At 39.4% G+C, this 27337-nt stretch overlaps 1 protein-coding gene across 1 annotated transcript in view; it reads right to left on the reverse strand.

Moving 5' to 3' along the window:
- The window catches only part of LOC144313292 (ankyrin repeat domain-containing protein 26-like), a 134875-nt gene that overhangs the window by 45207 nt on the left and 62331 nt on the right, over window positions 1–27337 (reverse strand). Inside the window, 6 exon segments of the mRNA XM_077896430.1 lie at window positions 1539–2489; window positions 12241–12337; window positions 14209–14422; window positions 24230–24383; window positions 24771–24804; window positions 26523–26693. Of these exon segments, the coding sequence (XP_077752556.1) occupies window positions 1539–2489; window positions 12241–12337; window positions 14209–14422; window positions 24230–24383; window positions 24771–24804; window positions 26523–26693 (1621 nt within the window).

A 27337-nucleotide genomic window follows, 5' to 3' on the forward strand; every position in this document is an offset into this window, starting at 1 on the left:
CGGTGAAGCCTGTGACATACATTGCTTTTTTAGGGCATCAGCCAGTTCTTGTTGAAGTTCTCTCATAACTACCTAATAAGACCTTCTGTTACTGATTTTAGAAATCATCCTATTATTATGTTAATAATATAATTCTAACGTATGTACTTTATCACCACATACATCAACTCACCTTTTATTCCTAGAATGTACACACTGCTAAGTGAATTCAGTTAAAGACACAAAAAGTGTTATCCCTCCTGCCTAGTCAGTATTATGTTACACAGATAATTATTTCAGCCCCACTCTCCATTCCTTGTTGATGAATTTGCAAAGCTTCCCAGCCTGCTGAAGTCTCAAAAAGAAATGGGTATTGTATAGGTGAGACTAGCAGTGGTAAATTCTACATTAATCAAATATTTTCTCTCTTTTTTATTAGAGGCTAAAATTAACTTCTAAGTTCTTCACATACTCAATCCTCTGCTCAAATCCTTCCAATAGGTTACTATCTCAGAACAAATGTGAAGTCATACTAATGGCCCTCAAGCCCCCTACATAACCTGGCTTCTGCCTCCCTCTTGGCCTCAGCTCCTAGAGATCCCTCCCCTGTTCATGCTCACTCCACTCCTGCTATACAAGAATCCTGCCATCCCTCCCTCAGTAGCCTGAAAATGGAGATCCAGTGCCAAATTAATAAATCACAAAGATACAATTCTATTGGAAAATTTTAAGCCCAAATGGTAGTTACCAATGGAGTTTTGAAATGAGCAAATTATTTGAAAAATGCTTAAATTATAAACCGTGGTGGGAAGATGAAATCAAATACAGCTTTGCTAAGTCACCAGTTATCCCAAATTATGATTTAGTGAAAAGTAGATGCCTTCAAAGAGTGAAAAGGTCACAAGAATAAATGATTTGAGACTAAACATTTAAATTTACATAAATAAAAATAAAAGTATGCTAACTGAAAATGCTTAAAAAGCTATCAAAAAAAAGTACTGAGATACAGCACCTACACTTCAGTTCATGTGACAAATCTGGAGTTAGTTGTCAAGGTAATCCACTTATTTGAACCTCAAGGTCAAAACACTCAGGTATGAGCATTTCCACTTATCTGTTCATCATGGTATTAAAACGTGGTGACAAGAATTAAAACTATTTTAGTAGTACTAACAATAAATTATTAATATCAGACTCCTTTCTTTAACAATGTATAACTTAACCTCTTGAAGTTTCTCATAGATGACGTGCATTTTTATTCAAATTAAAGCACCTTTCAGGTCTAATTTTTATTTGCTGGATACAAGTTATGAAGATTCAAAACTGACCCATAATCATTCAGGTCGTGATCTCGGGGTCATGAAGTGGAGCTCTGCACTGGGCATAGAGCCCACTTTGGATTCTCTCTCCCTCTCCATCTGCCCCACTCCCATTTAGGTGCAGGTGCACTATTTCTCTCCAAAAAAAAAAAAAAAATAGTACTAATAAGCCATAACCAAACATTACTTTGAACTTTCTAATAGGAAGCTTGAAAAATATTTGTCTTTCTGAATACTTACTTCTCTTTCTTCTTTCTCATCTTCATATCTAAATGCTCTTTCCATTATCTGTTTACATTTATTGATTAACTCCTTATTTCTTTCTCGCAGTTGAAGAGCTCGTTTTTCACCTGCAACTCGAACCATTCTTACAATAACCTGAACCTGGTCTTTGAGATAAATTATAGTCTTTTCTTTACATTCCACTCTGCTGTAGGCATCATCTAGTTGCTCTCGGAGCAACATATTTTCACTTTGTAGTTGAGATAATTTCTCTTCTAAGGATTCATGCTTTCCCATGTATTCATTCACTTTACCTTGTTCGTTTTGAGATTTCTGCTCAATTTCCTTCTTCTGACCCTGTGTTTGTTTTGGGTTTCTTTGTAAATGTTCTAAAGCCAACGTCTTTTCTCTGAGAGCATCTCTTGTATACTGCAGCTCAATTTCTAGGGCACTAAGTTTACTTTCGACTTCAGAAAGTTGCTGAGAAAGCACCTCATTGTTATCTTTTAGGTTAGACATCTCAAAGTTCATTTTGTCCTGTAAATGACACCACTCATCTTTTGCTCTCTGGAAAGCAAGTTCTAGGTCTCTTTTTGATGCCTGACTTTGATCACGATCCTGTATAGCTGTAGCGACTCTAGCTCGGTATGATTGAAGTTTTGCTTCCAGTCTTTCTCTGTTTAGCTTTTCATCCTGCAATTTAGAGTTCAGCATGGTATTCTCAGTTGTCACAACATTCAGCTGCCCACTAGATTGGAATACTGTATTTGTTAATGTTACCTCATTCAGTTTTATGGCGTTTTGAAGACTGTCATTCTTTTCTTTTTCAGTTTCAGTGTCTTCACAATACCTCTTTTCCTGCTTCTGATTCCTTATTGTGTCTATTTCCAGTCTTAGCATGGCAAGTTCATCTTGCAACATGCGGTTTTCATGTAACAGACCTTTTTCTTTTTCATGAGGAGGAGAAACCTAAGTAAAACAAGAGTCTTTTAGCTGGAACTCAATAAAATGACATTATCATGATTTTCTCTGAAATCAAAGAATATCCTATGTTTATACAAGGAATGGGTTGCAGTTAAGTGGATATCCAACTGGAAAAACACAAAGTTGGATCCAAGCTCAAACTTTTATACAAGCATAAATTCCCCAAAGTTCAAAAGTTTAATTGAAAGCAATGAATGCATGAAAGGAAAAAGAAATCATGACAAAATCCTAAGAATCTCAGAATTGGAAAGGTCTTTCTCTGGTTTACAACAAACTCAGAAGGCTTGAAAGAAAAAAACTAATACATCTGACTACACTAAAATTGAGTTTATAGTCTCATGTCTAACACAGTCCACAGGAAAACCCTTAGCTCTGCATATATTTGGACAGATTCAATTTCCTAACCTCACTTTGTCCTGAGAATATTCCATACGTATTCGACTTTTCTAACATTTCTATACTCAGTTATAAGAATTTTATCTACTGATAACTAATAAATCTAGGCATTGTACTACAAACATGTCTGCACACATTAATTATCTCTTTTAGTTATCACAATTCAAAAATGGAGAGGTTAAAAATACTAAGTGAGCTGCAGGACATTCCCCAGGTCTTTGTACCCACTACCACTATTCTGGCACCAAACTGCAGCTACTTCTCTAGTGTGAATCTTAAATACAAAAGAAGCCTTGTATTTCAGGAGTGGCTGGGTGGCTCAGTCAGTTAAGCCTCTGCCTTCGGCTGAGGTCATGGTCCCCGGATCCTGAGAGCAAGTCCCGTGTCAGGCTCCCTGCTCCACAGAAAGCCTGCTTTTCTCTCTCCCTCTGCCTCCACTCCCCCTGCTTGTGCTCTGTCAAATGAATCCATAAAGTCTTTTAAAAAGAAAAAAAAAAAAGCCTTATATTTCAAAATACCAATACTAACTAAGGTAAAATTTATGTAGCTCCTAGAAAAATCATGAGATTATTTGTGGCTGCAACTAATTTTATTTCCTCTTCAGATGTTTAAAATGGCAATAAATGCAGAAGAGGGGAAAATACACTGAGCTATTTTACTAGGAACAAAAGACTTATCAATAAATTATCAGTAAGTGTATATTACAGCATATGATTATTTCAAAAGCTCCTTGTAGGGATCCCTGGGTGGCACAGCGGTTTGGCGCCTGCCTTTGGCCCAGGGCGCGATCCTCGAGACCCGGGATCGAAGCCCACATCGGGCTCCTGGTGCATGGAGCCTGCTTCTCCCTCTGCCTATGTCTCTGCCTCTCTCTCTCTGTGACTATCATAAATAAATAAAAAAATTAAAAAAAAAAAGCTCCTTGTAATGAAATCAGATACTACTTGGAGCAAATTGTTACTCATCTCAAAAGTAGGAGACTAACATCTGAAGTAAGGTCTTAAAACAGGCTACACTTTTCCTCCTGTTCATCAGTGGAAGTGTGAAACTAACCCCTCTATGAATATAGAGGTGGTGAAGGAATTGCCAAAAACTAAAACATATGTTGTTAGTAGCAAGAGTTTTGTGCTTATGGAAAGCTCATAAATTCCATACTATTTTCCAAAATAATAAAAACTTCTACTTCAGATAAGGGCATTATGAATGTCACTATTTGACACCTGCAGACAAATGCATTTAAATTAATGAATGGACTACAAACTTCACTCCTCCCTATATAGACCCGTATGTGTATGTATGTACGTATGTATATATGTATATACATACACACACACTCACCCACAAATATATATGTATTCTTTTAAAATCCTCTGTACTTACCATAATGTACAGGGTTGGTTTTTAGAAATATACACATGCATGGAGAAAAATAATAATTCCAAAAAATAAAATATACATACGTACAAATACATACACACGTACTTCAAAATAACTAAAGAAAATACCTCAGAATTCATTTTAGTATGAGACATTTCTGACTCATTTCGTTTGCAAAGGTGATTGTTTAGAATCCCATCTTGGGTGGGGCGGGGGCAAGGTGAGGGAGGAGTAGGGATCCTCAAGCACCTGGCCCCACCAACTTACCTTGATAACTTTCAAATCATCCTGAACACCTACGAATTCGACCTGAGATTGATTGATGATTGATTTTTATTTACTTTTTTACTGGAGCTTGATTTGCCAACATATAGTATAACACCCAGTGCTCATCCCGTCAAGTGCCCCCCCCTCCCCTGGCAAGTGCCCGACCTGAGATTTTTTTTTTAAAGATTTATTTATTTATTTATGATAGAGAGAGAAAGAGAGAGAGAGAGGCAGAGACACAGGAGGAGGGAGAAGCAGGCTCCATGCTGGGAGCCCCACGTGGGACTCGATCCCGGGACTCAGCCCTGGTCAGCCCGGGGTCAAAGGCAGGCGCCAAACCGCTGAGCCACCCAGGGATCCCCCCGAACTGAGATTTAAAGAGAGAACAGTCAGAACGCTACAGAGAGAAGGGTTTTCGCTCCTAACAAGGTAGGGAGGTGGAAACAAATAAAAAAGAATCAAGTGGGGAGGGGCACCGGAGGAGCCGGGCTGAGGCCTGCAGCGGGGAAAGCCTCCCAGGCGGGTAAGCGCAGCCCTGGAGAAGCAGACAAGTGGGAGCTTTAAAATCCGCCCCGGATTCCTCCGGGATGGAAAGGCGCTCAGCTGGGAACTCCGCCAGGACGTGGGGGGTGGGGACCTCCAGTCTCCGGGGTCACTGACAGAGGAAGTGCGCAGGGTCGAGCGCCCCCCACACCGGCCCAGCTCCGTAAAGGGCTGGAGCGCGCTGCGCGGGGCCTCGGGGAGAAGCCGGTGTGTCGGGAGGGGCTCCGGGAGCCAGACTCCAGCAGCGCAGGCCCCGGACCCCAGGGGACACAGCCGGGATCCTGCTCTCCCCGGGACAGGCCGAGGCGGGGAGGGCCCAGGACAGCGAGGACACTCCTGCCCCTCCTGCCCCGGGAGCATCCAGGCCCCTGTGGACTGGGAGATGGGGGGAGTCACTGCAGGGGGCGCCCTCCAGGGCCAGGGAGACCTGGCCGCTGCCGGTGTGGTTGTCCCTCCTGGTGTCACCCGGTGCCTGGGAGAGGCGTGGCCGCCAGGGGACACGGGCCTCACGGGAGGTCAGGTCGGCTCCCCCTGACCCTGCACCCAGCAGGGGGCGGGGCAGCTCCCCAAGGTACACACACCTGAGAATCGGCACAGCCCGCCCCTCCCCCAGAAGACCAGCTGGAAGGACAGGGGAAGAGCAAGTTCCCCACCCAGCAGCGCTGGAAAGCTCCAGGGGAAGTCGAGGGATCTACAGTATATAGAACTAGAGGGTACCCCTCTTCCCCGCCCCCCCACCCATGTTCCAGTACAACTCATTTTTATATCAGACTGTAAGTTTCCAATTTTCTTTCTCTTTTCCCACCTTAACTACAATATTTTGCCACCTCTTCATTTTCAGGTTTCTTCCTTTTTGACTCATATTTTTACAATTACACGTCTTAGATAGATTTTCCACTTCTAGATTCCCTTCAACATACTCAACTTAATTTTGGGAGCTAGACGAGATATGTTTTGTGTGTGTGTGCTTTTTTTGTTTTCTCTACCTCATTTTGTTCTACAATGGCACAATACCTTCTAAAACAGGACGAGCATGCACCCAGAACCAAGTGGTATACCGTGCTGGTTCATTCTGTGAGACTATATTCTCTCTTCGTTCCCATTCTGCCCCCCTTTTTATCTCATTTATGTTTTGGGGAACAATGTTGGGTCTCTCTACAAGTATTTCTGGTTTATAGAAATTTGGGACTCAGTATCTTCTAACATACAGAACTTAATACACCCAGGACCAAGAGGATCACCCCCTAGGACCCCTCAGGTAGACTACATTCTCCCTCCACTACAACTTCATCACCACCACCATGTCCCAGTCCCCCCAACATTTTATTTTTCTACTTCTTTTTTTCTTTTTCCCCTCTTTACCTTTGCTTTTTTTTCTCTTTTTTTCTTCCTTGGCATTCTTGGCCTTTTATTTTCTACTACTTTGTTTTAAAATTTGTTTTTCACTTTAGTGGTCATTTTGTGTTATTTTGTTCTTCTCTTCGTTTTCAATTTCATGTCATGGAACAGTCAGAATCATCGAAGGATAAGAAACCTTGGGTGGCTCAGTGGTTTAGTGCCTGCCTTCAGCTCAAGGCATGATCCTGGAGTCCCAGGATCAAGTGCCACATCAGGCTCCCTGCATGGAGCCTGCTTCTCCCTCTGCTTGTGTCTCTGCCCCTCTCTCGGTGTCTCTCATGAATACATAAATGAAATGTTTAAAAACAATCATCTAAGGTGAAATTGACTTAGATTGTGGTTGATATTCTTGACTCAGCCCGTTCATACAGCCACTCTGCAGTGAGCAAAATGACTAGAAGGAAGATCTCACCACAAAAGAATCAGAAACAGTACTCTCTTCCACAGACTTATAGAATTTGAATTACAATTTGATGTCAGAAAGCCAATTCAAAAGCACAATTATAAAGCTAGTGGTGGCTCTGTAAAAAAGCAGAGAGTATTAAAGAAACTTCATGACTGCAGAATTTTGATCTACTTAGTCCAAAATTAAAAATTAATTAAATGAGATGCAATCCAAACTGAAGGTCCTAACAATGAGGGTTAATGAGTTAGAGGAAAGAGTGAGTGCCACAGAAGACAAGTTGATGGCAAAGAGGAAAGCTTAAGAGAAAACAGAAAAACAATTAAAAGACCATGAGGAAAGGTTAAGGGAAATAATCGAGAGCCTCAGAAGGAAAAAATATACGCATAATTGGGGTTCCACAGGAGGGCCAGAGGGCCAGAAAGGATATTTGAACAAATCATACCTGTGAACTTCCCTAATTTTGGGGAGGGAAAAAGGCATTCAGGTCCAGGAGATAGAGAGGTCCCCCACCAAGGGGAAGGGAAAAAAAGCAGAACTCGACATTTAATGGTGAAACAAGCAAATTCCAAAGAAAAAGAAAGTCCTTAAAACAGCAAGAAACAAGAGATTTCTAACTTATATGGGGAGAAATATTAGATTAACAGCAGACCTCTCCACAGAGATCTGGCAGGCCAGAAACAGCTGGCAGGAAATATTCAGGGTTCTACATGACAAGAACATGCAGCCAAGAATACTCTATCCAGCGAGCCTTTGGTTCAGAATAGGATAAAGAGCTTCTAAGATAGGCAGAAGCTGAAAGAATATGTGACCACCAAACCAGCTCTGCAAGTAATATTAATGGGGACCCTGTAAAAGAAAGAGGAAGCCCAAAGAAATAATCCACAAAAGCAGGGACTGAATAGACATTACAATGACAGTAAATTAACATCTTTCAATAGGTACTCTGAATGTGAATGGGCTAAATGATCCCATCAAAAAACGCAGGGTTTCAGACTGGATAAAAAAATCAAGACCCATCTATTTGCTGTCTACAAGAGACTCATTTTAGATATAAGGACACCTACAGCATGAAAATAAAAGGTTGGAGAACCATTTACCATTCACATGGTCTTCAAAAGAAAGCAGGGGTAGCCATCCTTATATCAGATAAATTAAAGTTTATCCCAAAGACTGCAGTTAAGAGATGAAGAGGGACACTATATCATACTTGAAGGGTCTATCCAACAAGAAGATCTAACAATCATGAATATTTATGCTTCTAATGTGGGAGCTTCCAAGTCTATCAATGAATTAATAACCAAAGTAGGGGCATACTTAGATAATAATACACTAGTAGTAGGAGACTTAAACACGGCATGTTCTGCAAATGACAGATCTTCTAAGCACAACATCTCCAAAGAAACAAGAGCTTTAAATGATACACTACACCACATGGATTTCACAGATATTTACAGAACTTTACATCCAAAAGCAACTGAATACATAGTCTTCTCATGGAACTTTCTCAGAATAGGCCACCCGATACCAAAACATTGGGACTGTCCCCTGCATATTTTCAGACCACAATGCTTTGAAACTAGAACTCAATCACAAGAAGAAATCTGGAAGAAACGCAAACACAGGGAGGAGAAAGACCATCCTGCTGAAAGATGAATGGGTCAACCAGAAAATTAGAGAAGAAATAAAAAGATTCATGGAAACTAATGAAAATGAAGATACAACCATTCAAAATCCTTGGGATACAGCCAAAGCAATCCTAAGCGGGAAATGCATTGCAATACAAGCATCCCTCAAAAGATTGGAAAAAAACTTCAAAGACACAAGCTAACCTTGCACCTAAAGGAATTGGAGAAAGAACAGTAAATAAAACCTACACCAAGCAGAACAGAGAGAGTGAAGATTTGAGCAGAACTCAATGAAATAGAGACCAGAAGAACTGTGGAACAGATCAACAAAACCAGAGGTTGGTTCTTTGAAAGGAAGAATAAGATACGTAAACCATTAGCCAGCCTTTTAAAAAACAAAGGAGAAAAGACTCTAATTAATAAAATCACGAATGAAAAAGGAGAGATCACCACCAATACCAAGGAAAACCTAACCAAAGAGATAAAGGATTTATACCCTAACAACTACAGAACACTTCTGAAAGAAATCCAGGAAGACACAAAGAGATGGAAAAATATTCCATGCTCATGGATTGGAAGAATTAATATTGTCAAAATGTCTATGCTAACCCAGGGCGATTTACATTCAATGCTTTCCTATCCACATACCATGGACTTTCTTCTCTTTCTTCAGAAAGCTGGAATAAATAATCTTAAGATTTGTGTGGAATCAGAAAAAACCCCGAACAGCTAGGGGAATATTGAAAAAGAAAACCAGAGCTGGGGACATCACAATGCCGGATTCCAAGTTGTCTTACAAAGCTTTGATCATCAAGACAGTGTGGTACTGGCACAAAACCAGACAAATAGATCAATAGAACAAAAGAGAGAATCCAGAAATGGGCCCTCGAATCCATGGTCAAATTATATTTGACAAAGCAGCAAAGACTATCCACTGGAAAAAGGACGCTCTCTTCAATAAATGGTGCTGGGGGGGATCCCTGGGTGGCGCAGTGGTTTGGCACCTGCCTTTGGCCCAGGGCATGATCCTGGAGACCCGGGATCGAATCCCACATCAGGCTCCCGGTGCGTGGAGCCTGCTTCTCCCTCTGCCTATGTCTTTGCCTCCCTCTCTCTCTCTCTGTGACTATCATAAATAAATAAAAAATAATAATAATAAAATAAATAAATAAAATAAATGGTGCTGGGAAAACTGGACAGCCACGTGCAGAAGAATGAGACTAGACCACTCTCTTGCACCACACGCAAAGATAAACTCAAAATGGAGGAAAGATCTAAACGTGAGACAGGAATCCATCAGAATCCTAGAGGAGGGATCCCTGGGTGGCGCAGTGGTTTGGCGCCTGCCTTTGGCCCAGGGCGCGATCCTGGAGACCCAGGATCGAATCCCACGTCGGGCTCCCGGTGCATGGAGCCTGCTTCTCCCTCTGCCTGTGTCTCTGCCTCATTCTCTCTCTCTCTCTGAGTATCACAAATAAATAAAAATTAAAAAAGAAAAAAAAAAGAATCCTAGAGGAGAACACAGGCAACAGCCTTTGTAAACTCGGCCACTGCAGCTTCTTGCAAGATAGATCTATGAAGGCAAAGGGAAACAATAGCAAAAATAAACCATTGGGACCTCATCAAGATAAAAATCTTCTGCACAGCAAAAGAAACAGTCAACAAAACTAAAAGATAACCTACAGAATGGGAGAAGTTATTTGCAAATGACCTATCAGGTAAAGGGCTAGTATCCAAGATCTATAAAGAACTTAGTACACTCAACAGCAAAGAAACAATCCAATCATGAAATGGGCAAAAGACATGAGCAGAAATTTCACCAAAAAAGACATACAAATGGCCAACGAGCACATGAGAAAACACTCCACATCACTTGCCATCAGGGAAATACAAATCAAAACCACAATGAGATACCATGTCACACCAGTGAGAATGGGGAAAATTAACAAGACAGGAAACAACAAATGTTGCAGAGGAGGTGGAGAAAGGGGAACCCTCTTGTACTGTTGGTGGGAATGTGAACTGGTACAGCCACTATGGAAAACTGTGTGGAGGTTCCTCAAAGAGTTAAAAATAGAGCTACCCTATGACCCAGCAATAGCACCACTCGGGATTTACCCCAAAGATAGAGATGCAGTGAAAAACCGCGACACCTGCACCCCAATGTTTATAGCAGCATTTTCCAGAATAGCCAGACGGTGGATGCAGCCTGAGTATCCATCAAATGATGAATGGATATAGAAGATGTGGTCTATATATAAAATGGAATATTACTCAGTCCCTAGAAATGACAAATAACCAGCATTTGCTTCAATGTGCACGGAACTTCAATGTGCATGGAACAAACTAGGGGTGGTGGAAGGGGAGGAGGGCAGGGGGTGGGGGTGAATGGGTGACGGGCACTGAGGGGGGCACTTGACGGGATGAGCACTGGGTGTTAGTCTGTATGTTGGTAAATTTAACACCAATAAAAAATAAATTTATTATAAAAAACAAGAAGTAAAGAAGAGCAATATAGTAAAGAAGTTGAAATCAAACAACTTCAACTTAATCTTAGAAGACGAAACTTGGAATTGAAGGGTGTAAAAAATAATTTGAATCAGGTAAATTTTTGGCAGTAATTGTATATTTCCATCAATATTATTTATAGTATCCCTTTGATATAATACATATTGTTAGGCTTCAAATAGATTAAACATTTCATTTTAACCTAATAGCAACCATGATCTTTGTAGCCACAATTACTACCTTATTGGAATTCTTGGCCTCTCACATATGCCCTATGTATATATTTTGAATGAAGGGATGGAAGGTAAAATGAGATAAATGTTATATTGATTTATTGATTTATGGAATTGTATTTATTTTTACACAGAGCATGGGCTGGGGGGAAAGGAGTAGAGGGAGAGGGAGGGAAATGAATCTCCAGCAGACTCTGGTTCTGAGTCTCATGATCTGAGTCTCCAGCCTCACCTGGTTCGGAGTCTCGTGATCGTGAGATCATGACCTGAGCCATAAAAAGAGTTGGACACTTAACCCACTGAGCCCCCAGGTGTCCCAGTTTTGAATTTTTTAATGTTGAAATATGAGCTAGATTTCCTTGAGATGCTGATGAAGCTAGTTAAATGTTTTACACAGAAATTTTATTTCACAATACTATGTCTACTTGTATTTTTACTCTATGGTACATTTTGCTGTCATTTAATTTAAAATTTGAATTATTCATTGAGGATGAAAAGCCTTGTTATAAAAAAGGCCACTCTTGAACATTTTTTTTTAAGTTCTCTTAAGCCTTTTGACTTTTTTTTTTTAATGATAAGATCCAAAATCCTAATGAAAATGTGTCTCTAGGTTATAGAAGAGCAAAATGATGTTCAGAGGCAGCTTTCGCGAGAACAGAATGCCCAGAGTATTACATGATGGAATACTATTTTTTTTTGTATATTTGTTATTGGAGTTCGATTTGCCAACATACAGCATAACACCCAGTGCTCACCTGTCAAATGCCCCCTCAGTGACCGTCACCCAGTCTCCCCACCCCCCGCCCACCTCCCCTTCCACTATCCCTTGTTCATTTCTCAGAGTTAGGAGTCTCTAATGTGTTGTCACCCTCTCTACTTTTTCCCACTGATTTTCTCTCCTTTCCCCTATAATCCTTTTCAGTATTTTTATAGTCCCCATAGAGTGAAACCATATGATGTTTGTCTGTCTATGATTGACTTACTTCACTCAGCTCTTCTTTACTTCTTAATTGCTCCTTAATATTTATATATAAAATTTCAGCACTTCTTCTTTTTTCTTTTTCTTGTTTTAAGGTCAATCTGCAAATGCATGTGTTCATTTTAAAATTTGTTTTGTTAGCAATAAAACTTTTATTTTATGATCTGGTTCCACATATGTTGGTTCATTATCCAAAGGAAATTTTTCTGTTCTCAATTTTTTTCCCTTTCTAGGGCTCATGTTTTTCAATTTATCACTTCAATATCTTCAAAAAGATATATAGTTTAAAAGAAGCAATGAGAAAGCATTTTGCAACTTAGTAAGTTTTAGTCAGTAATAACTCTGGGAGATGTTGTAAGCAAAGGAATTCTGAAATTATTTATGAAAGGGTTCAAAATTGTCATTTTTTCTCCACAAAGTCATAATTACACTTCAATTAAGACAAATCATTTCATTACTAATTAAAAAGAGAAGTTGCTGTTTATCAACAACTTTATAAATTCACTAGAAATACATTTTTATTTCACAAAACATCACAGGTACCTCTAAAAATGATCTTCAGTGTAAGACAGCATCAGCAGATGTCGTTTACACACCATACACCTGCAGATGACTCTGATCCAGCACTAGACTAGGGAGCCTAAAATCTATTGCCCATGCTTTTTATGTTTCTTATTCTGTAATATTCTCAACCTTGTTGATCATTATGTATTTTATAAATCATTTGAAAACTCCTTTGAAAACATCACAGGATCCATATTAATTAAGTAAAGAATAGAGTAAGATGTGCTTTCAGCATAGACTTTTGAATTAATTTTCTTTATATATGTGAGAAATGTTAAAAAAAACTTAACCATTAATCATTTTTCCATTTTACTTTTTAACCCCTGCATATGTTAAGAATAAACCAATTTTTCTGTCTTGAGAAAAATTGGCCATTTCACACTCTGTTGGGGGGCATATAATATAAAATTCCCTGAGAACAATTTAAAAATATGGATCAGAGACCTCTACTAAATATTTTTATACATTAACACAATACTATATTAAAGAATTTATTCCAATTAACCAAGACTGTAGAAACAGAATTAAATAAAAGACATTCCTTATAGCATTAATTAAACTATAGGAAAATGGAAAACAACCAAAATTCAATTTGTTAAATAATGAGGTTTACATATGATGGACTTCTACATGGTCATTAAAATTATGCTTTAGAATATACATTAAATTATTAGAAGTATTCACTGTTAAAACCTTGCAGTATTATTTCAAAGAATCTCACACTTTACAACTTTTTTTAAAAAAAAAATTGGAGTTCAATTTGCCAACATACAGCATATCACCCAGTGCTCACCCCGTCAAGTGCCCCCCCTTAGTGCCCATCAGCCAGTCACCCCAGCCTCCACTCACCTCCCTTTCCACTACACCTTGTTCGTTTCCCAGAGTTACGTGTCTCTCATGTCCTGTCACCCTCACTGATATTTCCCTCTCATTTTCTCTCCTTTCCCCTTTATTCCCTTTCACTAATTTTTATATTCCCCAAATGAATGAGACCATATAATGTTTGTCCTTCTCCGATGGACTTATTTCACTCAGCATAATACCCTCCAGTTCCACCCACGTGGAAGCAAATGGTGGGTATCTGTCGTTTCTAATGGCTGAGGAATATTCCATTGTATATACATAGACTACTGCTTCTTTACCCATTCGTCTTCTGATACTTCACATTTCTAATGGAGTTTCCTTCCCTATAAAATCCCAGAAGGCAAATTAGCAATTACAAAACTTCTCCTACACATCTGCAGCATAAAAGTAAGTATTTCAAGGGGTTCCTGGCTGGCTCAGTTGACAGAGCATGTGACTCTTGATCTCATAGTTGTGAGTTCAAGCCCCACGCTGAGTGTGGAGTCTATTAAAAAAAAAAAAAAGTAAATAGTTGAAATATTTCCTTAAAACCAAGATGTCATACCTTAAACTGTAGAGTTCTCGTTCCCATTCCACTTTTTGATGCTCTAACTGAGATTTCATTTCTTTTGTTTCTGATAGCAACTGTTCTAGTCCATTGACCTTATATTCCACTTGTAAAATTTTTCTTGTAAGTTGTTCACAGTCTTTTCTTTTTAATTCTATTGATCTTTTGTATTTAAGAATTGCATTCTGGATTGTCAATACGCTAACAGAATCTACACCAGAGGAAAAACAAAAACAGAAATAAAATACAGGAGGCATCAGGGTGGGTCAGGTGGTAAAGCATCCAATTATTGGTTTTGGCTGAGGTCATGATCTCACAGTTGTGGGATTGAACCTGGCACTGGGTGCTGCACTCAGCACAGAGTCTGCTTAAGGTTCTTTCCCCCCTCGTTCCCTCCCTCTCTGTTCCTCTCCCCATCTCCTGCTCATGCTCTCTCACAAATTTGTTCTTTTAAAAAGTAAAATAAAACAATATGAGTATTTTTTGCATATAAGGGACCGAGCATGTTCACATTAACTCATTCATACATGAAATAAATATTGAGTAACTTCAACGTAAAGAGATTATACCAGGTGCCTGGGTGGCTCAATCGGTGGGTGTCTGCCTTCGGCTCAGGTCATGATCTTGGTGTCCTGGGATCAAGCCACATGGTGGGCTCCCTGCTTAGTAGGGAGTCTGCTTCTCCCTCTTCCTCTGCCTCTCTCCCTGCTCATGCTCTCTCTCTCAAATAAATGAATAAAATCTTATTATCAATAGAACTTTAAAATCTTTTAAAAAGAAAAGAAAACATGACTGAAACCTTTCTAAACTGAATGAAAACTATAATCCCACAGACCCACAAAGGATCTGGCTAGGAGAGAAGAAATGGAAGTAAACTATTGTAATTTTTAAAAAAGATTTTATTTATTTATTCATGAGAGACATGGAGAGAGAGAGAGGCAGAGACACAGGCAGAGGGAGAAGCAGGTTCCCTGAGATAGCCTGATGTGGGACTTGATACAAGGACCCTGGGATCACACCCTGAGCCAAAGGTAGATGCTCAACCACTAAGCTACTCACGTGTTCCCTATTGGAATTTTCTTAAACTACATATAATGTGGTATAACACTACAAGAAGGTGGACTGTGATGCTTGAGTCATATGCTTTAAACCCTAAAGCAATCACTAAAATAGCAAATCTTAAGCTTTGTTAAGTAATAAACAAAGCCCATACATACACATATGTGTATATTTATATATATGTATAAATTGAACTCGTAAAAATTAGTTTATTAATCTAAAAGAAAGCAGAAAGCAAAGAAAATGGGAACAAAGCAGGTCAAACGGAAAGCAAACAGGATGAGAGATTTATATCAACTGTATCAATAATCAGAGTAAATGAAAATTGTCAAAAAATAAAAGAAAGAAAGAAAATGGTCTAAAAGCCTCGATTAAAAGGCAGACTGTCAGAATGGATAAAAATGTAAGAGACAACCATAGGCTGCCTATAAAAAATTCAATTTATATGTAAAGACACACACACACAAATTAAAATAAATAAATAAATAAATAAATAAATGTAAAGACACAAATTTGTGAAAAGGACAAAAATAAGGATATACCACACTCACACTTGACAAAAGAAGGCTGAGCTTGAGTAGCAATATTAATGCCAGGCAAAATAGATTTCAAAGCAATATATATTCTCGTGATGTATAAGGTCATTTGTTAATGACGAAAGGGTCGACAAATAAGCATAACAAACCTAAATGCTTATGAATCTATTAATAACATCAAAATACATAAGGCAAAAATCAACAGAACTGCAAAGAGAAACAGGCAAATTTACAATTTTAGTCTGAGATTTTAATAGGCAGAAAATCATCAAGGATATAGAAGACTTGACCACCACCATCTTTCTCGAGTATCCATGGAGCATTTACCAAAAGAGATTATATTCTGGGTCATAAAATAAACCTTAATAAAGGGAGTTAAGTCAAAAGGATTGAAGTCATGAAAGTGTGTTCTGTGACCACAAAGTGATCAAATTAGAAATGAAGAACAAACCTACCTCTGGAAAATACTCAAATACTTGCAAACTGATTAATAATGCACATCTAAATAACCCCTGGGTCTGGGTACCTAGGTGGCTCAATGGATTAAGTGTCTGCCTTTAGCTCAGGTCATGATCTCCGGGTCCTGGGATTGAGCCCCATGTTGGGCTTCCCACTCAGAGGGAAGGACGCTTACCCCTCTGGACCTCCCTTCACCTATGCGCTCTCTTTCTCTCTCTCTCCTTCTCTTTCAAATACATAAAAATCTTTAAAAAACCCTTGGAATAAAGAAGTAATGAAAAAAGAAATTACAAAGTATCACATATTGAATGAAAATAAAAACATAATATGTTAAAAATTTCTGGAATCCTCCAAGAATAGCACTCATCTCACCATTTATAGCACTGAGGTATATATGAAAAAGAGAAGGAGGCGGGGCAAGATGGCAGAAAAGTAGGGTCCCGAAGTCACCAGTCCCCACCAACTTACCTAGATAACTTTCAAATCATCCTGAAAACCTATGAATTCGGCCTGAGATTTAAAGAGAGAAGAGCTGGAATGCTACAGTCAGAAGAGTTCCCGCTTCTATCAAGGTAGGAAGACGGAAAAACATAAAGAAATAAAAAAGCATCCAAGGGGGAGGAGCCCCCATGAGGAGCCAGGCAAAGGCCACGCAGCTAGTGCCCCCAGGACAGGAAACCCCAGTCCTGGAGAAGCAGAAACTTTACCAATCTTCCTGGAAGGAAAGGCGCTTGCAGGGAGCTCGGGCAGGATCCCAGAAGGGGTACAGATGCCCTCAGGCTCCCAGGGGGCACTAAAAGAGCAACTGCACTCTGGGGGAGATCCCTCCACACACTACAGGCTGAGCTCCCTAAAGGGCTGGACGCCGCGCCCAGTGGGGCCCCGGGAGCAGCTCAGGTGGTGGCCACTGTGCAGCCCCGGGAATGTGATTCCAGCGGTGCAGACCCCAGAGCCCAGGGCACCGGGGACACAGCCCAGGATCCGGCACTCCCCCCGGGGCAGGTAGAGGCCGGGAGGACACAGGGCAGCAAGGACGCTCCTGCTGCCACGCGGCCCCGAGCTGTGCAAATCTACGCCCCCTGCCCCCGGACCACCCAGGCCCCTGCGGACTGGGAGCTGTGGTAGTTACTGCGGGAGCTGACTCAAGAGATGGAGAGCTGGCTGCCGCCACTCTTGTTGTTCCTCCTGCTGTCACCTTGTACCTGGGACTGAACAGGAGCTTCACAGGATAAACAGCTTGCACTGAGCCCTGCACCTGGCAAGGGGCTGGGCAGCTCCCCCAGGTGCACACACCTGAGAATCACCACAGCAGGCCCCTCCCCCAGAAAACCAGCTGGAAGGACAGGGGAAAAAGCATTGACCAAGCAGCACTGGAAAGTCCCAGGGGAAGTCAAGGGATTTATAGTATATAGAATCAGAGGATACCTCCTCTTGCTTTTTGTTTTCTGTTTGTCCTCCCCCTTGCCCCCCTTTCCTCTCTTTTTCTCCTTTTTCCAGTACAACTTCTTTTTGGCCACTCTGCATTGAACAAAATGACTAGAAGGAAAAACTCACCTCAAAAGAAAGAATCAGAAACAGTCCTCTCTCCCACAGAGTTACAAAATCTGGATTACAATTCAATGTCAGAAAGCGAATTCAGAAACACAATTATAAAGCTACTGGTGGCTCTAGAAAAAAGCATAAAGGACTCAAGAGACTTTATGACTGCAGAATTTAGATCTCATCAGGCAGAAATTAAAAATCAATTAAATAAGATGCAATCCAAACTGGAGGTCCTAACAATGAGGGTTAAAGAGGTAGAAGAACCAGTGAGTGACATAGAAGACAAGTTGATGGCAAGGAAGGAAAAAACGAGAAAAACAATTAAAGGGTCATGAGGAAAGGTTAAGGGAAACAAATGACAGCCTCAGAAGGAAAAATCTAGTTTAACTTAGGGTTAATAGGGGTTCCAGAGGCCACCGAAAGAGACAGAGGACCAGAAAGCATATTTGAACAAATCATAGCTGGGAACCTCTCTAACGTGGGAAGGGAAACAGGCAACCAGATCCAGGAGATAGAGAGATCGCCCCCTGAAATCAATAAAAACCACTCAACACCTCGATAGTTAACAGTGAAACTTGCAAATTCCAAAGATAAAGAAAAGATCCTTAAAGCAGCAAGAGACAAGAGATTCCTAACCTTTATGGAGAGAAGTATTAGGATAACAGCAGACCTCTCCACAGAGACCTAGCAGGCCAGAAAGGGCTGGCAGGATATAGTCAGGGTCCTAAATGAGAAGAACCTGCAGCCAAGAATACTTTATCCAGCAAGGCTCTCATTCACAATAAAAGGAGAGAGAAAGAACTTCCAAGACAGGCAGGAACTGAAAGAATATGTGACCACCAAACCAGTTCTGAAAGAAATATAAAGGGGGACTCTGTAAAAGAAAGAGGAAGTCCAAGGAAACAATCCACAAAAACAGGGACTGAATAGGTATCATGATGGCACTAAATTCATAACTTTCAAGAGTAACTCTGAACATGAATGGGCTTATTGACCCCATCAAAAGGCGCAGGGTTTCAGACTGGATAAAAAGAGCAAGACCCATGTATTTGCTGTCTATAAGAGACTCATTTTAGACCTAAGAACACCTACAGCCTGAAAATAAAAGGTTGGAGAACCCTTTACCATTCAAATGGTCCTCAAAAGAAACCAGGGATACCTATCCTTATATCATCTAAATTAAAGTTTATCCCAAAGACTGTAGTGAGAGATGAAGAGGGACACTATATCATACTTAAAGGATCTCTCCAACAAGAGGACCTAATAATCATGAGTATTTATGCCCCGAATGCGGGAGCTGCCAAGTATAACAGTCAATTAGTAACCAAAATTAAGACATACTTAGCTAATAGTACACTAAAACGGGGAGATTTTAACATGTCGCTTTCTGTAAATGACACATCTTCTAAGCCCAATATCTCCAAAGAAACAAGAGCTTTCAATGATGCACTGCACCAGATGGATTTCACAGATATTTACAGAACTTTACAGACAAATGCAACTGAATACACGTTCTTCTCAAGTGCACAAGGAACTTTATCCAAAATAGACCACATACTGGGTCACAAATCAGGTCTCAACTGATAACAAAAATCTGAGATTGTCCCCAGCATATTTTTAGACCATAATGCTTTGAAACAGGACTAAATCACAAGAAGAATATTAGAAGAAATGGAAACATGTGGAGGTTAACTACCATCCTGGTAAAAGATGAAAGGGTCAACCAGGAAATTCAGGAAGAATTAAAAAGAGTCATGGAAACTAATGAGAATGAAGATACGACTGTTCAAAATCTTGGGATACAGCAATAGCACTCCTGAGGGGGAAATATATCGCAATATAAGCATCCCTCAAAAAACTGGAAAGAACCCATATGTAAAAGCTAATCTTGTATCTAAAGTTGCTGGAGAAAGAACAGCAAATAAAACCTACACCCAGCAGAAAAAGACAATTAATAAAGATTTGAGCAGAACTCAATGAAATAGAGAGTCGAAGAACTGTGAAACAGATCAACAAAACCAGGAGTTGGTTCTTTGAAATAAGATACACGAACCATTAGCCAGCCTTATTTTTTAAAAATTTTTTATTTATTTATGATAGTCACACACACACACACACAAACACACACAGGCAGAGACATAGGCAGAGGGAGAAGCAGGCTCCATGCACCAGGAGCGCGACTTGGGATTCGATCCCGGGTCTCCAGGATCGCGCCCTGGGCCAAAGGCAGGCGCTAAACCACTGCACCACCCAGGGATCCCCATTAGCCAGCCTTATTAAAAACAAGAGAGAAAAGACTCAAATTAGTCACAAATAAAAATGGAGAGATCACCACCAATACCACGGAAATACAAACGATTTTAAACACTTAGTATGAGCAGCTATACACGAATAAATTAGGCAATCTAGAAGAAATGGGACTCATTTCTGGAAAACCACAAACTAGCAAAACTGGAACAAGAAGAAATAGAAAGTCCAAAAAGGCCAAACACCAGGGAGGAAATTGAAGATATCATCAAAAACCTCCCAAGACACAAAAGTCCAGGGCCAGATGGCTTCCCAGGGGAATTCTATCAAACATTTGTAGAAGAAACAATACCTAGTCTACTAAAGCTGCTCCAAAAGATAGAAAGAGATGGAGTACTTCCAAACTCATTCTATGAGGCCAGCATCCCCTTAATTCCAAAACCCAAGACCCCACCAAAAAGGAGAGGTAGAGAGAATAAGCCTGATGAACACAGATGCAAAAATGCTCAACAAGATAGTAGCCAATAGGATCCAAAAATACATTTGGAAGATTATTCACCATAACCCAGTAGGATTTATCCCCAGGATGCAAGGCTGGTTCACCACTCGTAAAGCAATCAATGTGATTGATCATATCAAGAAGAGAAAAAACAAGAACCATACGACCCTCTCAATAGAGGCAGAGAACGCATTTGACAAACTACAGCATCCATTCCTGATCAAACCTCTTCAGGGTGTAGGGATAGAGGGAACATTCCTCAGCATCTTAAAAGCCATCTATGAAAAGCCCACAGCAAATATCATTCTCAATGGGGAAGCACTGGGAGCCTTACCCCTAAGATCAGGAACAAGACACGGATGTCCACTCTCACCACTGCTATGCAACAGAGTACTAGAAGTCCTAGCCTCAGCAATCAGAAAACAAAAAGAAATAAAATGCATTCACACTGGCAAAGAAGTCAAATGCTCCCTCTTTGTGGTTGACATGATACTGTACATAGAAAACCCAAAAGACTCCACCCCAAGACTGCTAGAACTCATACAGCAATTCAGCAGTGTGGCAGGATACCAAATCAATGTCCAGAAATCAGGGGCATTTCTATACACTAACAATGAGACTGAAGAAAGAAATTAAGGGGTCAATCCAATTGACAACTGCACCCAAAACCATGAGATGCCTAGGAATAAACCTAACCAAAGAGGTAAAGGATCTCTACCCTCAAAAGTATAGAACACTTCTGAAGGAAATTGAGGAAGACACAAAGAGATGGAAAAATATGCCATGCTCATGGATTGGAAGAATGAATATTGGGAAAATGTCAATGGTACCCAGGGAAATTTATACATTTAATGCAATCCCTATCAAAATACCATGGACTTTCTTCAGAGAGTTGGAACAAATCATCGGAAGAGTTGTATGGAATCAGAAAAGACACCGAATAGCCAGGGGAATATTAAAAAAGAAAACCAGAGCTGGGGGCATCAAAGTGCCAGATTTCAGGGTGTACCACAAAGCTGTGATCATCAAGACAGTGTGGTACTGGCACAAAAACAGACACCTAGGAAAATGAAAAAGAATAGAGAATCCAGAAATGGGCCCTCGACTCTATGGTCAAGTTATATTCGACAAAGCAGGAAAGACTATCCACTGGAAAAAAAGACAGTCTCTTCAATAAATGGTGCTGGGAAAACTGGACAGTCACGTGCATAACAATGAAACTAGACCATTCTCTTAAACTATACACAAAGAAAAACTCAAAATGGATGAAAGATCTAAATGTGAGACAGGAATCCATCAGAATCCTAGAGGAGAACACAGGCAACACCCTTTTTGAACTTGGCCACAGCAACTTCTTGCAAGATACATCCATGAAGGCAAGAGAAACCAAAGCAAAAATGAACAGCAAAATAAACAGTCAACAAAACTAAAAGACAGCCTCCAGAATGGAGAAGATATTGGCAAATGACCTATCAGATAAAGGGCTAGTATCCAAGATCTATAAAGAACTTAGTAAATTCAACAGCAAAGAAACAAACAATCCAATCATGAAATGGGCAAAAGACATCAACAGAATTTTCACAGAGGAAGACATAGACACGGCCAACAAGCACATGAGGAAATGCTCCGAATCAGGGGCCATCAGGGAAAAAGAAACAACAACCACAATGAGATACCACCTCACACCAGTAAGAATGGGGAAAATTAACAAGACAGGAAACAACAAATGTTGGAGAGGATGCGGAGAAAAGGGAACCCTCTTACACTGTTGGTGGGAATGTGAACTGGTGCAGCCACTCTGGAGAACTGTGTGAAGATTCCTCTAAGACTTAAAAATAGATCTACCCTATGACCCAGCAGCTGCACTGCTGGGGATTTACCCAAAGATCCAGATGCAGTGAAATGCCGGGACACCTGTACCCCAATGTTTATAGCAGCAATGTATAGTAGCCAAACTGTGGAAAGAGCCTTGGTGTCTTTCGAAAGATGAAAGGATAAAGAAGATGTGGTCTATGTATATGATGGATTATTACTCAGCCACTAGAAATGACAAATACCTACCATTTACTTCGACACGGATGGAACTGCAGGGTATTATGCTGAGTGAAGTAAGTCAATCGGAGAAGGACAAACATTATATGGTCTTATTCATTTGGGGAATATAAAAAATAGTGAAAGGGAATAAAGTGGAAAGGAGAGAAAATGAGTGAAAATATCAGGGACGGTGACAGAACATGAGAGACTCCTAATTCTCGGAAACAAACACGGCATGGTGGAAAGGGGGATGGGCGAGGGGTTGGGGTGACTGGGTGATGGGCACTGAGGGGGGGCACTTGATGGGATGAGCACTGGGTGTTATGCTATCTGTTGGCAAATTGAACTCCAATTTAAAAAATAATAAGATATCAAAAACAAAAACAAAGATTTATCAACACTTGACAAATAAGAAATAAACCTAACTTTTTAAATGACAAAAATTTTGACAGCTCAATGAAGATATACAGATGTTAAATAAGCTCAACATTATCAGTTATTAGGGAAATGTATATTACAACCATAAATGTATATATTTATACACATATATATGTATTTATGTGTGTGTGTGTGTGTATACATATATACACCATACCCATCCATGGCTACGATTAAAAAACTGATCATACTAAGTACTGATAAATATAGATGGAGGAGTTAGAAACCCTCACACACTGCTGGTGGGTTTAGAAAATAGTACAATGACTTTAGAAAACAATTTGGCAGTTTCATAATAAGGCAATATGAAGAGACAGGAGACTAAGAGTGATGGATATGTTAACTGTCTAAATTACAGTTATGGTTTCACATGTGTATATTATGACAAAACTATCAAATTATATACTTCATACACGTGCAGTTTACCTAACTAGGGCTGTTGGAGAAAGAAAGCCTCTATTATATGAAAAACCATCTAAGACAGTGGCTGAGACATGGATGGAAAGATGGATATGAAACCATACAAGATGAAGCTAGTGGCCTATGGTCTTTCACCTCATAGCATTAAGTAGTAATAGCTAAGCTTTAAGCAAGGGGGTAACGTGATGAAATGTAAATTTTTAAAAATGTTTAGTAATTATGGTTGCAGTGTACACCAAGATCCTGAGAGGTGGAATGGCAGGGAAAACAGTCCTGAGGTTAGCTCAGTAATCTAGGAGAAAAATAATGGTAACCTGACCTTGGGTGAAGACACAGAAGAGAAGCAGAGTTCACAAACACATCAAGTGTGCCATTCCCACGTGGACAACCATAATGGAAATTATAGTTCTTTTTTTTTTTTTTAATTTTTATTTATTTATGATAGTCACACACAGAGAGAGAGAGAGAGAGGCAGAGACATAGGCAGAAGGAGAAGCAGGCTCCATGCACCGGGAGCCCGACGTGGGATTCGATCCGGGTCTCCAGGATCGCGCCCTGGGCCAAAGGCAGGCGCCAAACCGCTGTGCCACCCAGGGATCCCTGGAAATTATAGTTCTTTGGCTGAGAGTATTCAATAGTTCTCTATTTTAATATAAAACGTACTTCTGAGATGAGTAGCTCTATAACTCCTCAGTGTTGTGTGGCGCAGCGCTAGACGAGATGTGCACATATTACTACAACCATATATACAGAAAAAGGCTTTATATTTATACGACGGCCCTACCTTTACAATCCATGCCAAGTTCAATGAGCAACAGGGAACTCTTATAATCAGAGTATTGCAACTTGCAATCCTCTGAAGCTGCTTCAGATGACTGAGTTAAGTCATCAAGATGCTCGTCATCAAGATGCTCCGCAGAATTCACTTGCTTTTTGACCTACAAATAAATAATACTATTTCAAAATGTCATCCAAATATTTATAAAGTATACTAAGTGTAGAAAGATGATAAATATCCATCTTTTTATAAAAGCAAAAACATAGGTACTTTTTAAAAGAACTGATTTTTATCAAAAAGACCTTTATCAATAATTGGTGTTTCTGAATAATTTTTTCACAGCAGATGTCTATACAACAAAGGAAAATTTTCATTTTTTCACTATGCGTTTCATAAAGTAATTTTTTTTACCACGGAATAATGTTTCTGATAAATATGAAATATCAAAATAATATAATAAAAATATATCATGAATGAAATAGAATTATAATATAATAAAAATATATCATAAATGAAATAGAATTATATATTTTGTTTGTTTGTCTACCTTGTCCTTTTCCTTAGATGTTTTCTTTGCAGGTCTAAAAAGAGGAAGGATTCTTTTCAGGAAAATATTAAATACTTAAAATACAAAGAATATTTAAAGCATATCTAAGCAATATTAATAGCAATATTAACAAAGTATTAAATTTAGATCAAAATTGCAAAAGTAAAGGAAAATCATAATGTTACTTACATTATTTGATAGGGGTAAATATACCACATTTTTTGTTGTCATTTTCAATAAAAACAAGTTTTCACTAAATCAATTTGGAAAGTGCAAACTGTTTTGTTAATGACATAAGCCCTTTTTAAATAATCGTGATATTAGTGTTTTGAAGTTTTACTGTGCAACTACTATGCATTATTTGGGACAGTTTACATATCCTAAAGGGGTTTTAGGCCTTACACAAACCGTATGAAGTAGGCAATTATACTGGGTATCTTTTCACAGGAAGCAAATGAGGCACAGAAATTCTAAGGAACCTCCCCAAGCCCATACACCTGGTAGGAGCAGACCACCCAGAACTCAAGTCCAGGAAATGTCCCTTCCAAACATGTGTTTTAAAATATGTGGTAAAAGTAAGTTAAGTATTTCTAAGTAATGTGATACCAATTGAATCTATAGTATTATTCCATTTCTAGCTATAATTATTCTAGAAATAATTTCTGAATCTTACATACATTTTTAATTTTTTATTTTTTTAAAAGATTTTATTTATTTATTCCTTCACTAGAGAGACACACAGAGAGAGACAGGCAGAGACATACAGAGGGAGAAACAGGCTCCCCCACTAGAAGCCTGGTGTCGGACCCCAGGATCACGCCCTGAGCCCAAGGCAAGACACTCAACTGCTGTGCGACCCCGGCATCCCACACACATTTTTTAATTAAAACACTTCATACCTAGGCAGTATTGAAAATCTACTTTCAATAAACTAAAGATTTAATTCGTCTAAAGAAGTTCATTAATGGGCATTCCTTTACTCATTCAAATGTTCATTCATGGATTCAACAATTACTCATGAAGCACACAATATGTGTCAATGACGCTGCTGGTACAGTAACCGTGGCTCTTGTAATTTAGAACTTTATAATCCAAAAGTAATAATCTATGATAGATGAATAGTTTTTCAATTGTAAATAAACATATTGTAAATAAACAAAACCATTCCCCTTTCCCCAGAACCTAAACAAATATTAACTTAATATAATCAGATACTCCAAAGCCCCTCACAAAATCATAGCTATTCATGATACTGTCAAAGGTACTGAATACCTTAAAACCTATCAAGAAATGATTAGTTCTATTCAGAATCGCCTATGTGTCTGTATATTTACTATTTTATATATATATATATATATTTTTTTCAATCGATGAAGGAAAGTATCTGAATATTCAATTATATGAGAATACTGCACGGTGGAACTGATTCTAAATAAACAACCTCTTACCACAAAACTCATATCCTAATCTGGGGGTCCTGGGATCGAGTTCTGCTTTGGGCTCCCCACAGGGAACCTGCTTCGCCCTCTGCCTATGTCTCTGCCTCTCTCTCTCTGTCTCTCACAAATAAATACATGAAATCTTAAAAAAAAAAAGTCACTCCTCCTCATCCTAACCTTTCAAGTGGTGTTTTTGATATACTTGAGTATTTCTTCCCTCAGCCTGTACGACACTACATTACAGTGTTTTACTTATATAATAATCATAGTTAACGTTCCTTCAGAGGGAAATAAAGAATTTATGGGATTTTACCTTCTTTCATCCTGATCCATTTTACTTAGACTGTTGTCATTACTCACTCGTAGTAGACTACCAGTTAGGGAATCGGCCTCCTCAAAGCCTGGTGTAATCACAGATGCTTTTGATGCCCACTTTACATTTTTATCTTTCTTTATTTCCATGATAGACAAACCAGGATCATTACTTAAAACAAAAATCCAGTTAAAATATCCATTAGAAAGCCAATATTTTCTAATAATTTTACTGGTAAGGAATAAAAAAAAATTTTTGTAAACATCTGTTACCCATCTGAATTCATTTATTAATTCATAGAACAGTTATGAAGTGCAACCATATGCAAGGAAATACACATATACAATTATGATACAATGTCATTTGTGGGGACAAAACTGCCTGTGTAGGACCTGTGGAATCAAGTGCCATTCACCAAGGCACGGGGGAAAAGTCTCATCTGCCCATGCATCGGGTAACAGGCATACGCACTACACACCCAGCTGTGGATCCGGCAAAAGCCCATAAATTGGCGCCACCCTCACCCTCACAGCCACCATCTGGGAGCCCCTGGAAAACACTTAGATAATCACCCATGGGGGTAGAGAGTCTTCGTGGAAAACCAGCTTTCCTGTAGAGAAGTTCTAGCACATCACCAGAGCAAAACAATCAGGTTTGGACACATGGGAGCGGTAGTCATTAAAGACTGGAGGAGGTGACTGCTACTTCAAAGGCAAAGACAGCAATGCAAAAGGATATGACAAAATCAAGGAAATATGACACCAACAAAGGATTACAATAATCTTCCTGTAATCAATCTCAGACACGTGGAGATC

The sequence above is a fragment of the Canis aureus genome, chromosome 5 (assembly GCF_053574225.1).
Source record: "Canis aureus isolate CA01 chromosome 5, VMU_Caureus_v.1.0, whole genome shotgun sequence".
In the NCBI taxonomy this organism is placed as follows: domain Eukaryota; kingdom Metazoa; phylum Chordata; class Mammalia; order Carnivora; family Canidae; genus Canis; species Canis aureus.